The 18,406-nt window shown below is 41.9% G+C and overlaps 1 protein-coding gene across 1 annotated transcript; it reads left to right on the forward strand.

Annotated features, from left to right (window-relative positions):
- Positions 1-1,662: 1,662 nt before the first annotated feature.
- On the forward strand, positions 1,663-17,074 carry LOC133367461 (vomeronasal type-2 receptor 26-like). The gene is made up of 6 exons (XM_061591563.1): positions 1,663-1,760; positions 2,495-2,786; positions 3,981-4,838; positions 10,073-10,300; positions 11,346-11,472; positions 16,164-17,074. Exons 1-6 carry the CDS (start codon positions 1,663-1,665, stop codon positions 17,072-17,074), a joined length of 2,514 nt encoding a protein of 837 aa, XP_061447547.1.
- The last annotated feature ends 1,332 nt before the right edge of the window (positions 17,075-18,406 follow it).

Consider the following 18,406-nt stretch of genomic DNA (forward strand, 5'->3'; position numbering starts at 1 on the left):
ACTGATAAAAAGGGGATGCTGAGAGTTAAACTATGTTAACATCAATGTACTTACTTTGTGTTTTTAAAAAAATGTTATTTGCATACACAAGAAGGTTGATAGCCCTCCTCGCCTGCCCTACTCCCAATTAAAAGCATGTGTCCCCAAACCTGGTAATAGTCTCAGGAGTGAATCTATCATTGACTAATGAATCAGTGTTCAGCATTATATTCGCTGCTGCTCTTGTTAATCCCCACCCCACCAATGGTTCTTGGCAGAGCCAGTTCTAAAGGGTGGGCAGGTGGGGCCCTGGCTGAGGGCCCCTGGGGCTACAGGGAGCCCTGAGGGGGCCCTCCGCTCCCCTTCCGCTATTCGTGGCAGGATTGTTGCCGTGAATTGCATGGGGAGAGCTTCACAGCCACGTGCACATCTCTGCCATGAGCCAAGAAGGGGAAACCTTAGGGAAACCTCAGCCTTATTGATCATGCGCCCCTTGTATATTTCTTCCAAGGTGCCCCTTTGTCTTAAATAATTACTAATCAGTTGTAAATACCTCCTTCTTGGGGAAAGTGGTGGAGAGAGTTGTCTCCATCTTGGTTGATCACTGTGCCAAGGTATTGATAATAAAACAAAACATTAAAAAAAGCTTTAAAATATCTTTTAAAAATGTTTAAAAACTATTTTTTAAAAAAAAGTTTAAGAAGATATTAAAAAGCAATTCCAACACAGACACAGACTGGGATAAGGTCTCAACTTAAAAACTTGTTGAAAGAGGAAGGTCTTCAGTAGGTACCAAAAAGATAACAGAGATGGTGCCTGTCTAATATTTAAGGGGAGGGAATTCTAAAGGGTGGGTGCCACTTCACTAAAGGTCCATTTCCTATTTTGTGGGCAATGGGCCTTCTGATAAGATGGTATCTGCAGGAGGCCCTCACCTGCAGAGTATAATGATCACTTGGATATATAAGGGATAAGACGGTCTTTCAGGTATCCTGCTCCCAAACTGTATAGGGCTTTGTACATCAAAACTAGATCAACCCTCAGCCAATCATCATCCAACATTCTCCTGCATTCTAGCCCATGTACTCCCCCCCTTACTCGATTCACCTACCATATATCCCTATATAAACCCACACTTACCATATTTACAGTTTTTAACATATAAGGACATCACAGCCTCCCCCCCCCATATGGGCACCATGGGGCAGATTAAAGGACTATGCACAGCCCTAATGTTTGCCTCCGAGCACAGCTATAGGAGCACTCTTGTTCTCCTGGAATACCCAACATTCCTTGAATTCCCAGCATTGAGGATTTGTTAACCCTGGATATGAAGAAGGTAAAGATTTTTTTTCCTTAACTTTTTTAACAGCAATCTTGAAAAAGCTAATTATTTACCATGTAATTATTATAACTACTGTCCTCATGTAATTGCAGTGGGACCCCACTGCTATCAGAAAGAATTAAACACAGATAAATCCACCTCAGGAGCTGATGAAATGCTTATCTCCATCTATAAAGACTAGTTCCAAAACAACCTTTTAGAAACAGGTCTTTGGAAAAGTTCAGTGAAACAGATGTTTGAAAATTCAGATTGGAATAAGTGGAACACAAACGCTTGTGGGGTTTTCAGGGTGTCACAATGAGTGTGTCCAGCTGGGGCAAAGATTTTTTAATAGTCAGATGGATGTCATTGCTGCTGCTCCTTTTGCTGCTGCAGCTGCCTCAGATTATCAGCAAAAATATGGTCAGCAGAAGTTGCTGGCAGTCAAAGGCTCAAAGTATCTTTGACATACCTGAGAATATTGTTATTGCTGAATTTGTTTCTTGTTTTGTTCATCTTTTTAACGAGATCACATATAATAGCACTCCAGGTCTGGATACCAGTGTCTTGTAAGTAAATCTTTTATTATATGAATGGAGTGATAGGACTGAATTAAAATTCCCACAGAGTAGCACATTCTCCCTCTCTCTCTCCTGTCCATGGTAGCACATTATGAGAAAAGGGGAATCAGAAAAGGACCAATGAAGATAAGAACTTGCAGTGAGATTACTGATCACAATTATTCTAAATGTGCTTTGGGACATCAAGACCATTAATACAATTCTTTCTCCAGAAACGTAGAGGTGGATACCTTTTACTCAATTTTCATGGTGTTCTCCTTCCAAATGAAACAATTGCCTTGTAAAATCATGGAATCGGAAAGAACACAGGGAGGTGTCTTATACTGAGGCAATCCTTGAGTCCATCTACCTTAGTATTGTCCAGACTGCTGGAAGTGACACTATTATTTCAGACAGGGAACATCCCCAATCCTCTCTGGCAATGTTGGGGATTGTACCTAGGACCTTCTGCACGCAAACAGATGCTTTACTACTGAGCTATGTTATAAATATATTTCCTACTGCACAGCTCTGTGTCTGGTATAGATTTGAATGGTAATAGGTCCACTGTATGTACATTAAATCAATAAATATTCAACAACACTAAGTCTTCATTGAAATGTCATTGCAGCCTATTGCCGAAAAATTACCACCAAGTCCTTGTCTTTACGTTTGCTATGAATGAGATCTATAAGAATACCCACCTCTTACCCAACATCACACTGTCTTACATCTTTGCTCGAAATACTTTCAATGAAATGGGAACCTGTTATGAAACTATGGATCTCCTTTTCATAAGACGGGGGAACCCCCTTAACTACATCTGTGGCAAGGCACAGAGGTTAATGGCAATCATTGGTGGGCTCAACACTCATAACTCCAAGCATATGCCACACATCTTAAATATCTACAAGATGCCACAGGTGTGTCTGTCTGCCTATATACATTAGTGCAACCAGTAGGGGATTAAGGGGACACTTTCCTTTATTTATTTATTTGCTTTCCATCACATCCACACCATACTTTTAAAACGACTCTTATAGCAATTGAACTGTCATGGAGAATCCAGGAAAATGTGGTTTGTTAAGGGTACTTGAGGTTGTAGGTCTGTGAGGTCAGCATGCTTAACAAATTACTATTCCCAGGACTCTTTGGGGGAAATCCATAAATGTTAAAGTGGTATAAAAGTGCTTTAAATGTGTGGTGTGGTTTCTGAATGCTCAAAACTGGTGTGGTTAAAAGGCTTGGCTGTTAGCTCCATATAGGTTTTGTTCAAGCAAGCATTAACTATATTTTATGGGGAAATGCATGCCTTGAAGTCTGTATGTTGTGTTCTGCTTCTCTAAGAGGCAAATCTAGAGGACCTCACCATTAAACCATGTGAGTGAACACGAAAGAAGTTGCACTTTTTGCAGTAGAAACCTGTTTGGTTAGGCCATCATAATAAACTCAGTTGCCAAAACAACCTGGAACTTAATTGGACCTGTTAAGCTGCACTTGTTATTTTTTACTTTCATTCTATTTTTTTCTGCCTGAGCTATCCAAGGGAATTGTGATAATAGTCTTTTTATTATTTTGGAAGAAGTCAGATTCATGATGCTCCTTCCATTTCTACAATGTTGAAAACATTTCTCCCTCAAATATACCTTCCATTAAGGTGTGTAAACATTGGTGTGTGCACTCATTCTCACATTTAATTATTTCATTACTTCCTACTTCTAACTCCAGATTATCTCTTCACAATGTCCATGCCCTATGTGCCATGTCTGAATTCTTATAGGAGTGGAAAAACCAGCTCAATGTGGGAAATTTGGAGAATATTAACATAGGAACAAAAAGAACAGAACCTGTCTTTTCTCTCAATTAATGCACAGATCTGAACTCCCCCCAAAAGATTATTTCCCCCTTTAAAATGGGCATAGCACTGATGCATGTATTTGTATTTCATATCTAGTTAGCCCATTACTAATTCTGTCCTGATAGTGATGCTATTTGTTGAAGGATTAAATATAAAAATAGATTAACCTTCTATCTGCCTTGACTTTTCAATGAAGTAATTTAAATCAAAGAACAGAGATTGGTTGTAGGTCTAAAAACACCATCTCTATTGTTCTTAGCTCAGCTATGCCTCCTTTGACCCTGCACTGAGCGATAAAACACAGTTCCCTTCTGTCTATCAGATGATCCCAAATGAAAGGTCCCAGTATGCTGGGATTGTTCAGCTGTTGCAGCATTTTGGATGGACCTGGATTGGCCTTATTGTTTCAGATGATGACATTGGAGAAATGCTGTTGAGGACTCTCATTTCCTGGCTGCACCACAACAATATTTGTATTGCTTTTAAGCAATTTATCCCAACACCTACTAAGTTCACAGATGAAATATATCACCTTAATGAGAAATTACAAATGACAAGTTATATTCTCTCATCAACCGAAACCAATGTGATTCTTGTTCATGGGGATTCACGGTCTATGGAGGGATTACGAATGGTTCTTTTAGTACATGAAAATGATAAAATGAAACCACTAGAGAAGATTTGGATCATAACAGCTCAGTGGGTTTTTGCAGCTGTATCCAATAAAGATTTATTCACACCCAAATCCTTCAATGGAACATTATCCTTTATAATCCACACAAATGAAGTGACAGGATATAAAGAGTTCCTTGAAAGTTTACATCCTAATAAATCTAAGCTGTATATGATCCTTTACTTCTGGACCACTGTATTTGCATGCTCCTTCCCCATAAACAATTTGTATGACCCAAACACAGGAAACTGTACTGGGGAAGAGAAGCTGAGGAGCCTCTCTGAAACTGTGTTTGAAATGGGGATGTCTGGTCAGAGCTACAGTATCTACAATGCTGTTTATGCTGTTGCACATGCTCTCCATGCCATGATTTCATCAAGATCTAAGCAGAAGGCAATGGGAGATGGGGGCACATGGAATATTCCTAAAGCTCATCCATGGCAGGTAGGAACTAATGTCCATCTCTACTATAACACATGGACATAAATGCCTTTCACTGGTTGAACCCATTCCATCCCATCCTTTGAGCAGTGCAAGACTTTCAGTGGTTACTGCACTTACCCAGGGCTTGGTTTCCTTTGAAAGGTAAGCAGAGACTATGGTGTCTTATAGTATATATGTTTTTTATTTACATCCATTCCAGCCTGAGCTTAAGATGGAAGGGTTTATAGCATTAACAGTCCATCAGATCTTGCTCCCCATTGCCCATAGCTTTGGGGGTCCAGACAGCAAGCAAGCCTCTCTGTCTGTCTCCAGTTCCCAAGCTTCTCCCCACCTTAGAATAAAAACACACACAAGCCCCTCCTTGGCTGCAGGAAGGGGGGGTCCAGACAACTAATGGGGGAGGAGGGTCTCTGCCCTGAAAAGAGTTAGCTTCCTTTGAATATGCAGATTGACCATTCAATAAGTCCATTAACTCACAGGCTATCTGAACAAAGGAAACTAGCCTGACCAGTAGAGCAGGTTTCTTGCTTGCATATCCCAACTTCAGATACAAGATTATTGGCTTGAAGGAGACACAAAGAAATCATCTATCTATCATCTATCATCTATCATCTTAGTCTTGAATCACCCCGATATATGCCATGGTATTTCTTTGTTGTTGTTATGTGCCTTCAAGTCGATTACAACTTACAGCGACCCTATATATTATAGTATCTGTTATAAACCACCCTGTTCATATCTTGTGATTCAGGTCTGTGGCTTCCGTTATGGAATCAATCCATCTCTTGTTTGGTCGTCCTCTTTTTTCTACTCCCTTCTGTTTTCCCCAGCATTATTGTCTTTTCTAGTGAATCATGTCTTCTCATTATGTGTCCAAAGTATGATAACCTCGGTTTCATCATTTTACCTTCTAGTGATAGTTCTGGTTTAATTTGTTCTAGCACCCAATTATTTGTCTTTTTTGCAGTCTGTGGTATGCACAAAGCTCTCTTTAAACACCACATTTCAAATGGGTTGATTTTTCTCTTATCCACTTTTTTCATTGTCCAATTTTCACATCCATACATAGAGATCAGGAATACCATGGTCTGAATGATCCTGACTTTAGTGTTCAGTGATACATCTTTGCATTTGAGGACCTTTTCTAGTTCTCTCATAGCTGCTCTCCCCAGTCCTAGCCTTCTTCTGATTTCTTGACTATTGTCTCCATTTTGGTTAAAATCTGTGCGAAAGTATTGATAATCCTTGACAAGTTCAATGCCCTCATTGTCAACTTTAAAGTTACATAAATCTTCTGTTGTCATTTCTTTAGTTTTCTTGATGTTCAGCTATAGTCCTGCTTTTGTGCTTTCCTCTTTAACGCCAGTCCCCCTTGATTATCAGAACATCTTGGTTTTGGTGTGTGTGTGATCAATTTCTTCCTGTACGTCTGCATAAAATCTTTCCAATTCCTCTTCTTCTGCATTTGCCATTGGAGCGTAGACTTGGATGATGCTGATGTTGACAGGTGTCCTGTTAAGTCTCAGCGATATCACTCTTTCAGGCCTTGCATTATAGCTTCTGATTGCTTTTGCTACATCACTTCTCACTATTAAAGCAACGCTGTTTCTTCTTAATTTCTCATTTCCTGCATAAAATATTTTGTAGTTGCCTGATTGAAAATGTCCCATTTCCATGCATTTTAATTCATTCACACCAAGTATTGCAATGTTGTTAGTTCCATTTCTTGCTTGACAATTTCTAACTTTCCCTGGTTCATTCTTCTCATATTCCATGTTCTTATTGTCTGCATCATACAACTCTGGACTCTCCTTTTGCATCTGTGCGCATCAGCCTCTGGGGGGTTCATTCAGCTTTGACCCAGTTGAATCATTACTGACAGAGCTACTTGTATTTGTCCATTGTTCTTCCCCAGTAGCTCCCTTAGTGCCATCTGACCTGGGGGGGTCTCATCTCTCGGCACTATCTAATGCTGCATATTGGATAGTCTATTCATAGAGTTCTCATGGTAAGAGGTATTACCATTGCCTTCCTCTGAGTTTGGATGCATCTTAGTCTGGTGTCTCAGCTTTGACCATTCCTCCTTGGGTGCCCCTGCTAGGAGTCTAGCCTCTTGGTCTAGACTCCTGACAGCATTGCTCTCAGCTTCTTCAACACTTTCAAACCCACTCACCACGTTAAGGTGTGGAGTTCTAAATTTTCCACACCAGCATTCCCCAACTTGCTTTCCTTCAGAAATGTTTCACTACAACTCCCATCGGTACCAGCAATTATAGCTAACATTCAGGGATGATGAGAATTTTACCTCAAAATATTTGGATGGTATCAGGTTGAGCAAGGCTGTATATCTTGCAAGCTAAACACATTCAGCATCAGCACATATTCTGACCTTCAAGATACTTAACTTAAATTTAAATTCTCATTTTTCTCTTGGCCCAGCCAATGGGAAGATTTACCAAGCCTTTGTTTGCCAGCCATGGTTATCTGATGGAGTTTAACAAAAAAGACACACCTTAGTTTTGCTTTAAAAAAAAAATCTAGGTACTCTGATTCATTGGCTGGTTCAGTTAGCTGAATCTACCTGTAAATCAAGCCCAAGAAGTTTTGCACTTTAATAATATGTTATGTCAGTGTGTATATAATTTAACAATTTTGATACACAACCATGCACTTCAACAATGCATTCTTATATACATATATCTGAACTGCTATATAAATCACACAAATGCCAGATATTAGTGCTGTGCATGTAACACACACACCCTTCCCAATCCAACTTGGAGACCAATTTGGTGATTCAGATCAGATCTGATCTCATCCAGACCAGTCCTGTCTGACCTGACCCCTGCATCCAGAACACAATCTGGGGAAAAAACAAATCTTTGGAAGTCCCATTGACTTGCGCTGAGAAACTAAAAAAGCTATAACTCTCCCACACACATACACACATGGTTGCATGAAATGTGGAAAACTGATTAACTCTGCCAAATTTCAGACAGGAAGCTCCAGGGATTTTCATCCTAGTCACTTTTAAAATTTGCATTTTTAAAATTATTTCTTTGAAATGTCTGCACCGTCAGTGCTCAATCCTGCTAATTCTCATGCTAGTGTTTTTCCTGTTCCATGAGATGGGTGGGCAAAAGGACAGCCATATAGCCATGAGTGGATAGGGATGGGCATAGGACTCTTTCAAGGCTCTGTATTTTGAATGGCCACCTTAAATCCTTCCATAGGAAAGGATGCATTATTTGAGGGGGCAGGCAAGTCAGCTGCCAGGACCAGTAATTATTGTTAATAACAATTATTAGAATGAGCATCCTGTAAATCCTTTAACAAAGAAGGATCCATTAGAGGGGACAACTAATTTGAAGGATTAGGGATGAAAAATAAATAATACAGCAGAGGAGCCCTTGACATGGTGGCACTCCTGGATTTTGAATAAAGGGAGCACCCCATAATTCTTGTGGAGAAGGATGAATGATGGGAGAGGGGAAGTAATATGAAGAAGCAGGGATGAAAAATAACAATACAGGAATCCTTGGAGGGAAGGAAGCTCTTACTTTGAATGAGAACCCTGTAAATGATTTTCAAAGGGAAGAAAGCATTATTAAGAGTCAAGGCCAGCTCACTCAGGCGAAGATACTTGGGATTCTTGCTTATCCCAACTCAACCAGAGCTCAGCTGGCTGAGGAGAAACTGGCATAATTTATGCTGGCATAAGCTGTGAAAAAGAGAGCCAGTGTGGTGTAGTGGTTAAGGTGTTGGACTACGACCTGGGAGACCAGGGTTCAAATCCCCACACAGCCATGAAGCTCACTGGGTGACCTTTGGCCAGTCACTGGTGGGCATATCTGCACCTTCTATTTAAAGCATAGCTACAGCCAGTGTGATGTAGTGGTTAAGGTGTTGGACTATGACCTGGGAGACCAGGATTCAAATCCCCACATAGCCAGGAAGCTCACTGGCTGACCTTGGGCCAGTCACTGCCTCTCGGCCTCATGAAAACCCTATTCATAGGGTCGCCATAAGTCAGAATCGACTTGAGGACAGTACATCTACATCTAAGCTCTGAAAAATGGGTGTTGTGGAGGAGTGATGGGGGGGACTTATGCTGGATCTTAACTCTATTCTGCTCAGTCACATGAGCAGGCAACCCAGATGAACTCACACCAGCAAAATGGGTGGTGTAAGTCAAACTTTATTTTACAGACTTGTTTTCCCTCTGCAAGCTTGGGCTAGGTCAGTTGGCAATAGCCTTGCTCTTGAATGGGGTTTGGTTCTGGCGTACTTTACACCAACTTCATTTAAACCAGTGTAAATTATTCTGGCTTCCATCTCAGTAATAATTCTAGATTATCACTGAAGATAATAACTTTGTTGAATATCACCTTCCCAGCATATCTGCAAGGTGGCAAGCATTTTATTCCATCTAACTAGGGATCCTCTGTGGCGCAGAGTGGTAAGCGGCGGGAATGCAGCTGAAGCTCTGCTCACTGCGGGAGTTCAATTCCAACGGAAGGAGGAAGTCAAAACTCTGGTAAAAGGGGTCAAGGTCCACTCAGCCTTCCATCCATCCGTGGTCGGTAAAATGAGTACCCAGCATATACTGGGGGGTAAAGAAAGGCCGGGGAAGGAACTGGCAATCCCACCCCATATATACGGTCTGCCTAGTAAACGTCGCAAGACGTCACCCTAAGAGTCGAAAACGACTCGCACTATAAGTGCGGGGACACCTTTACCTTTAGGGATGGAATGATGTGTCAGTTTTGATTCTTTTCATTTCTCGATTCTAATCTTAGATTCTGTGCAGGAATTTGTGAATGTTTAAAAAGAAATCTTCATGAAACTTCTTCAGTAGTTTAGTATGAATGTCTCTTAATAAACAGATGTTTGTATGCAGTTTTGACTAATGTACTCATTTCTGCAAGCAATTACTCCTTAAATAACATATTTGTTTATGTTATTTTCACACATTCATTTTTATGCACACTTTCCCCTAATAATATACATTTTGGCAAACAATATTAGTTGGAGAACTGTATGGCAAAATTCAGATAAGTGCAAATTCAAAGGATGGCTGTGTTTCGGTTATATTTGTTTGGAAAGTGCAAATAAATTCTGACAAAAAGTGACAAAAAGGGATTGGATTTCAATACAGCAAATTCCAGGGAAATCACAGTAACCCCTTTTCCACCACTGGCCTCAGTTCATGGTTTTTTCCTTCCCCAAACTAGCTTCACTCCTTTCTGAAACACGTCCGCTTCAACAATACTGCCGGGGAAGAAATATTTTTTGATGAAAATGGAGAGTTGGCAACTGGATATGATATCATCAACACAGTCACATTCCCCAATAAGACAAACCATAGAGTCCGTGTTGGATGGATTGACCCACACACTCCTGAAGGAAAAAAGGTCATAATCAATGGAAGTGCTGTTGTGTGGAATCACAAATTTAACCAGGTGGGAAATACTGTTATTTCCAGAACTGCAGGTTTATAGATGATCCCAGAGCTAATTTCTGCATGTTCCTGATTCCACACAGGAGTGGAGCAAAGTATGCCCAGTATTGGTTCTGTGCAGATACTGAGAAGGAATCTGCACAAATCCTAAAAACAACAAAAATGCACAGTTGTTTTTTTAAAAAAGTTTGACGAAAATGAAGTGGTCTGAGTGAAAGTCTCCTAGGAGTTACAGGTCTTACACATGTGTGGTCATTCTTGGGGGGATTTGTACAATAAAATGTAAGTAAAATACATTATTTGTCTTTAAAGAATCTGGAATTACCTCAGGAAATGAAGGCATATCACCAGGACCTGTCAGGTGTTCACTGACACTTTGCTGTCAATGCATTGTCTCATTATAAGTGATTGTAATTACTTTAAAAAAACCAGAAAAGAAAGCAAATAAGCAACCCTCAGATAATGTCTAATAAAATCAATAATGGGGGAATCATTAATTCATGGATTCCAGGGGGCAAAACCAAGCCAGTCCACACATTGGTCCGCATGTTGTGGATCAAGTGATTTTAGATTTGTTTTCACTGGATGCCAACCCCATCTGTATATATGTTCCCAGTAACATAAGTGTAAGGAAATGCTGTTGGTCAGGTCTAGTCATTGATGGATACCCCCAAATCAGTTCATATACCACTCTATCATGCTGAACCATACATTTACAATTGTTTTGTAAAGTTGCTTGAGTAGATAGTTTCTGTAGAGTCCAGACTTACAAAGGTCAACTAACCCATGAACTTACTAGTTTGATTTTGAAAAACTGTCTTCTCCACAGTGTGTGTGTATCACAATACCTTCTTTATGAACATCCTGATTGTTCCTTTGCACTTGCATTTTTACTTGTTCCACACCTGATGTCACACATGATATCAGGGGTGGTATAGATGGGTATGGCTTGGATAAAAATGTGTTTCCTACTAATGAGACCTTAAGACAGGACGTTCCCCATCATTGGTCTACATTCTGGTTCCTTTCTTTCTGGATATTATTAGAGTGTACCTAAATCCATATGTGTTGAGAGCTGCTATCCTGGGCACAGCAAGATTGTGCGTCAGGGGAAACAGATCTGTTGTTATGATTGTGTTCAGTGCTCTGAAGGAATGATTTCAAACCTGACAGGTAAGTAGACATTTCACAATTTACTTGAATGTGGTAGTCTAGATGTTTGTAAACTAAATGTGCTCAAACAGCTGGTTTACACATGTATGTTAATCACTTTCTGCTCACAGCATCATATTATGATGTTGATGCATGAACGGGCAATTGTGAATATAAGAATCTAGAAAGACCCATCATAACACATACACAAATTGAGATGTTTCTATTTCATTGTACAGTGATCTGGTGCATAGAATTTTTTCCTCTTTCAGATATATATGGATCACATCTCATAAATCATCCTGAAGCAATTAACAATTTTTAAAAAAAAAAACACAACCAAATCCAATACAAATGCAGACTTGGATAAAAACAATCAATTTAAATTCATGTTGAAAAATAAATACCTTCAGAGCTCACCCCTCAAAATAATAGAGACAATGCCTGCCTAATATGTGATGGGAGGGCAGGTGCTGCCACCAGGGCTGGCGCCAGGCATGCCAGGGCCCTTGGGCACCAGCCTGCCCTGGGCCCTGGCAATTGCACATACGCATGCCCTACCTACCTACCTACGAAGCGGGGGGCAGATAGGAGACAAGAGGTCAGGTGAGCAAGTGGGTGGGAGGTCGGGTGAGCGAGCGGGTGCAGGGATGGCAGACAGGCAAGCGAGCGAGCAGATGGGGTGAGCGAGTGGGTAGGTGGGTGAGTGAGTGGGCAGGTGGGGGTGGGTGGGCAAGCGAGAGAGCGGGCGAGTGAGTGGGTGGCTGAGGAGGGTGAGCAAGTGGGCTAGGGCAGGCTGGCAAGTGAGCGAGCAGGCAGGCAGCTCCCTCCCTGTGATCCGCAGCGGGGTCCAGCAGGGGAGCTGTACTCCCCCACACTAACGAGGGGTCCTTTAGGGCCCCTGTGGGCTGTGGGGCCCTTGGCCAGGGCCCCACCTGGCTGCTCTTTGGTGCTGGCCCTGGCTGCCACATTAAAGGCCCAATTCCCAAATCCTATGGCTCCAATCTCCAAATGAAATGGTGTCTTGCAGGACAGAGTGACTGGTTGGGTATAGATGGGATGGGAAGATCTTTAAGTTTCCAAGCTGCATAGAGGTTCCTAACACCAGTGCTAGCAACTTAGTTTGATACCTAACAAGTGCAGTTCTTTCAGCATCAGCATAATATGATGGCAATTGTCTGCCACAGTGAGTAGTCAAGCGACTGTATTTAAACTAGCTGCAGCTTCTGAGTCAACCTCACAGGCAGTCCCACATACAGTATAGTGTATTGCATAATCCAGCCTGAAGGTTACCAGCACATGGCCATAGCTGTCTTACCAAATGACAGTGGGGTTTTTAAGGCACTCTTGACCACTGACGTCAGCTAGGCCTCTAGTGGCAAAAATGAATTCAGGAGCATTCTCCGACTGTGAATTTATACACTGGAATGTTATACACTCCTCTTTCTTTCCCTCCCTTTAAATATACTGTTACAGGTTTAGGGATTTAAATATATTGTTATAGGTTTGGGGACTATGTCTGTGGATACCCTCCAAGCCTGTAACTCTGTATTTTCCCAGGTCAAGCCAGTTTCTTTGTTAAGTTGATGGATCTGATTTACATGTTTAAAGACTTGATCAAGAGCAGATGTGTTGGCATGGGAACCAGTGGCCAGTGATGCTCCTAAATGGCCAGTTGCTATGTGTTAAAGTCTGATGTGACTGGAAGCTGAAAAGACACAGAGATGCTTTCCCTCTAGAAACCTAATGAGGAAGCAACATCTGTTGGGATGTTAATGCTGCGAATCCCCTCCATCTTACATTCAGTATGTATATATATGTAAATAAACCTTATGTCCCAAAGATACCACAGCCTCCACTGACCTTCATTCCAAGGAAACCAAGCCCTGGGTATGTGAAGGACCCCCTGGAAGTCTCTCACCACTCAGAGGTCACAATATATTTCACCAAAACCCATAGGCTCAGTGATCCTACCAAACACACTTTATACTATTATTGCTGTCAAACCACTGACAGCAGAGCATCAAGGGCAGAGAAGGCTGGGGAGGATGAACTTCCCCCTCTACATGTGGACATCCCTCATCGTGGACACAGAGATTCACTGTATTCTATGGGCCCTGGACACCCATCCAGAGACTAGGTGGTTGCATCGTAGGATAATATTTACTGAGAGAAAATTCCTATTGATACTACCTGACATCTCAGCAACTTTCAAAATACAATCAGCTATAGTATCCTTCTGGCTATGTTATCCTGCTTATGGGGGGGTACTGCATCGGTGGGAAGCACTGTATAACATTGTTTCCTTAACTGGATGGACATAGCTTGGTCACAGTGACCAATGCTCTGGTAAACCTCTATTTAGACTATTGCAGTGTGCTGTATGTGAGGGGTTGCAATCAAAAATAATCCAGACACTGAATTTAGGTTTTAAGTGGTTTTAAATTAAAAATTAGGGTTGTGGGGTGTTGTTTCAGCCAGTGGGTTACACTCCCCCAAGGGCAAACTTCCAGGGCAAACTTCCAGGAACAGTTGTGCAATGGGGTATATGATCTGCTACTAATTATATGGAATCTTCTGGTAAAGCATTGAATAAAAGCACTGCTACTTCCTGATCCTGGAAGGAAGGGGGATCCTGAATTTTAAATTATTCAATGGAAAATTTATATCCTCTTTTCACCTTCCTATATCGGATAATGTTGAAATGTTTGAGTAAATATTCAAGAGGACTGAGTGATATTTCTAAATATTAACACCAAATTAACTGAATCGGTCAGTGTCATTATTATCTCCGGTTCACCACAACATTCTACATTATGTTTATCATATCAGTTCTTCCCAAGTGAAAGGAATGGATTGTATTATTCTCCAGGAAAACATGTTCAAAGGCATATGTGGTGTTGTGCTAATGAATAGTTCATTCCATCTAGTTCCAGAGGGTACATATAAGTTTTTAACTACTGAGACTTCTAATTTTCAGATGCAGACCATTGCAACAAGTGCCCCGAGGATCAGCATCCAAACAAGAAACAGGATCTCTGCATCCCTAAACATATAATTTATCTAACATATGGAGAACCCTTGGGAATAATGCTGGCTTCATTTGCCCTTTTCCTTTTTCTGACCACCCTTATGGTAATGTGGATCTTCATTCAACATCAGAACACTCCCATTGTCAAGGCCAACAACTGGAACATCACGTGCACTCTCCTCACATCCCTATTGCTTTGCTGTCTGTGCTCCTTCTTATTCATTGGACAGCCTGGGAAGGTGACCTGCCTTCTCCGACAAACAGTGTTTGGAATCATCTTCTCCCTCTCTGTTTCTTGTGTGTTGGCTAAAACCATCACTGTGGTTCTGGCCTTCATGGCCACCAAGCCAGGAAACAGGATGAGGAAATGGGTAGGGAAGAGACTGGCAATGTCAGTCATCATCCTCTGCACTCTCATTCAAACTGGTGTCTGTGCAGCGTGGCTGGCAATCTCACCTCCTTTCCCAGAGTTTGATATGCACTCCCATATTAGCCAGACCATTGTGCAATGCAATGAAGGATCAACAGCAATGTTTTATACTGTTTTGGGCTACATGGGGCTTCTGGCCATCATCAGCTTCACTGTGGCTTTGTTTGCCAGGAAATTGCCTGATACTTTTAATGAAGCCAAGCTCATCACCTTCAGCATGTTGGTGTTTTGCAGTGTTTGGTTGTCCTTTGTCCCAACCTACCTGAGCACCAAAGGGAAATATATGGTTTCCATGCTAGCGATAATTAGGAAAGGTATTGAAAATAAAACAGCCGATATCATAATGCCGTTGTATAAATCTATGGTGCGGCCGCATTTGGAATACTGTGTACAGTTCTGGTCGCCTCATCTCAAAAAGGATATTCTAGAGTTGGAAAAGGTTCAGAAGAGGGCAACCAGAATGATCAAGGGGATGGAGCGACTCCCTTACAAGGAAAGGTTGCAGCATTTGGGGCTTTTTAGTTTAGAGAAAAGGCGGGTCAGAGGAGACATGATAGAAGTGTATAAAATTATGCATGGCATTGAGAAAGTGGATAGAGAAAAGTTCTTCTCCCTCTCTCATAATACTAGAACTCGTGGACATTCAAAGAAGCTGAAGTTGGAAGATTCAGGACAGACAAAAAGAAGTACTTCTTTACTCAGCGCATAGTTAAAGTATGGTATTTGCTCCCACAAGATGCAGTAATGGCCACCAGCTTGGACGGCTTTAAAAGAAGATTAGACAAATTCATGGAGGACAGGGCTATCAATGGCTACTAGCCGTGATGGCTGTGCTGTGCCACCCTAGTCAGAGGCAGCATGCTTCTGAAAACCAGTTGCCGGAAGCCTCAGGAGGGGAGAGTGTTCTTGCACTCGGGTCCTGCTTACGGGCTTCCCCCAGGCAACTGGTTGGCCACTGTGAGAACAGGATGCTGGACTAGATGGGCCACTGGCCTGATCCAGCAGGCTCTTCTTATGTTCTTATGTGCTTAAGTTTCTAAATATGAACACCAAAGTAACTGAATCATCATGCATGATTATCATCTCTCTGCTTTAACACAAAGCTCTATATTTATTATATCATACCTGTTTTTCAAAAATGAAATGAAGGGATTTAATTCTTCTTCTCCAAGAGAAATGAGACCAAATCCACATGTCATGCCACAATATAAAATGTTTGATGCTATCTAACTATTGAAACATATCTTTCAGATGCAGACCATTGCAACAAGTGCCCTGAGGATCAGCATCCAAACAAGAACCACAACCACTGCATCCCTAAAGCTATAATCTATTTATCATATAGTGAGCCCTTGGGGATCATTCTGACTTCATTTGCTCTTTCTATTTCTCTGGTCACCGTTGTGGTAATGTGGATCTTCATTCAACATCGGAATACTCCCATTGTCAAGGCCAACAACTGGACCATTACCTGCACCCTCTTTATTTCCATATTGCTTTGCTTTCTGTGCTCTTTCTTATTCATTGGGATGCCTGGGAAGGTAACCTGCCTTTTCCGTCAATCAGTGTTTGGAATCATCTTCTCCCTTGTTGTTGCTTGTGTGCTGGCTAAAACAATTACTGTGGTTCTTGCTTTTATGGCCACCAAGCCAGGAAACAAGATGAGGAAATGGCTAGGGAAGAGGCTGGCAGTGTCCATCATCATTCTCTGTACTCTTATTCAAACCAGCATCTGTGCAGTGTGGCTGGCAACCTCTCCTCCCTTCCCAGAATTTGACATGCATTCTCAATTCAGTGAAATTATAGCACAGTGTAATGAAGGCTCAGACTTCATGTTCTACATTGTCCTGAGCTACATGGGGCTTTTAGCCATCATCAGCTTCACTGTGGCTTTCTTTGCCAGGAAGTTGCCTGATACTTTTAATGAAGCCAAGCTCATCACCTTCAGTATGTTGGTTTTCTGCACTGTTTGGTTATCTTTTGTCCCAACTTACTTGAGCACGAAAGGGAAATACATGGTGGCTGTGGAGATCTTCTCCATCTTGGCCTCTAGTGCTGGATTGCTGGGTTGCATTTTCCTTCCTAAACTCTATATTATTGTCCTGAGGCCAGAGATGAACACCAGGGATCAATTAGTAAGGAAAAAGATCACTGATCACTGAGTGAGATTTTTCTTGTAACATATTTTCTACTGACTTCCCATGTTGCTTTGTCTTTTTAAAAAAGCTAAACAGATAATGTACTGTCTTCTTTTGTGCCTCCAATGTCCTTAGAAGGATATAAAATTTCTAGCTAGCCTGATATTGTAGTCCCCTGCTACCTGATGGTTTGCTTATAACTAGAGTTGCCATGTTCTTGGCCTGAGACTGATCCTGTATCTTTAGGAGAAGAGAAAATCAGCCAAGTGCAGGTGTTCTTGCAACATTGTAATGGGGAAAAAAATCACAAGGTGGAATTCTCCCCCCCCCCCGCACAACTTTTAAATATACAGAATACCTCTTGGTTACCAGGCCCAGCCTCCAAGAGGTCTTCTGTATCTTTAAAAGTTGTGCAGGTGGAAGGGAGAATTCCACCTTGTGGTTGTTCCTATTACAGGGTTGCAAAAGCACCTGCACTTGGCTGACTTTCTCTTCTCCTAAAGATACAGGATCAGTCTCAGGGATTGAACCTGGCAACCCTAGTTATAGAGGAGGTTGGGGTGCAATGACCCATGAAAGCCATACCACTCTCAGTGGTAGAGTATCTGCCTTGCATGCAAAAGGTCCTGGGTTCAAACCCTTGCATCTTCAGGTAGAGCTTGGAGAGACTCCCTACTAGAAACCCTGCCAGTCTGTTTCAGTCAGTACTGAGCTAGATGGAACAATGGTCTGACTCACTATAGGGCAGCTTCCTTTGGCCCTATGGCCCTAGATCCCCCTGCTGTGCCTCACTATCAACTGACATATTTTCAGCAAGAGTCAGAGCCTCTCATGCATTTGGCACCCAGTTGTTCACAGTGACATAAACAGCTCCATGGATTATGTTATCAATGATGAAAATCCCTGTTGTCTCAGTTCAATCCCTGGCCTTTTCAGGGAAAGACCCCTTTCTGAAACCTTGGGTTTGCTGCCAGTGAATGTATGTCTAGGTATATGTGTGCAGCTGTGTTGAGTTGAGAGGGCTGTAAGTATGGTGCAGAGAATGTACGAGAGGTTGGTGTTAAGTGTGGGACAAGGCATGTCTGCTTTTCAGGGTCGGGCAGTGTTCATGTGGAAGTTTCAGTGTAGGGACACTTGTTTGCAGGCTTGCAGAGTGGGATGGCTAGCAGCTTTACTGTGCAGGGTGCATGTTTTGTGTGGACTGTGATGATCCCACATTTGGCTCCACCTGTCAGGTTCCCACCTGCTTGTGGCTACCTGCCTTTCACTAGACACCACCTCAGGACATCACCAGTCAGGATCGTCGTTTTTATTTTTTTCTCACTCTGCTCAAGCACAGATCTCTCAAGATCCCAC

The sequence above is a fragment of the Rhineura floridana genome, chromosome 11, assembly GCF_030035675.1.
Source record: "Rhineura floridana isolate rRhiFlo1 chromosome 11, rRhiFlo1.hap2, whole genome shotgun sequence".
Classification (NCBI taxonomy): Eukaryota; Metazoa; Chordata; class Lepidosauria; order Squamata; family Rhineuridae; genus Rhineura; species Rhineura floridana.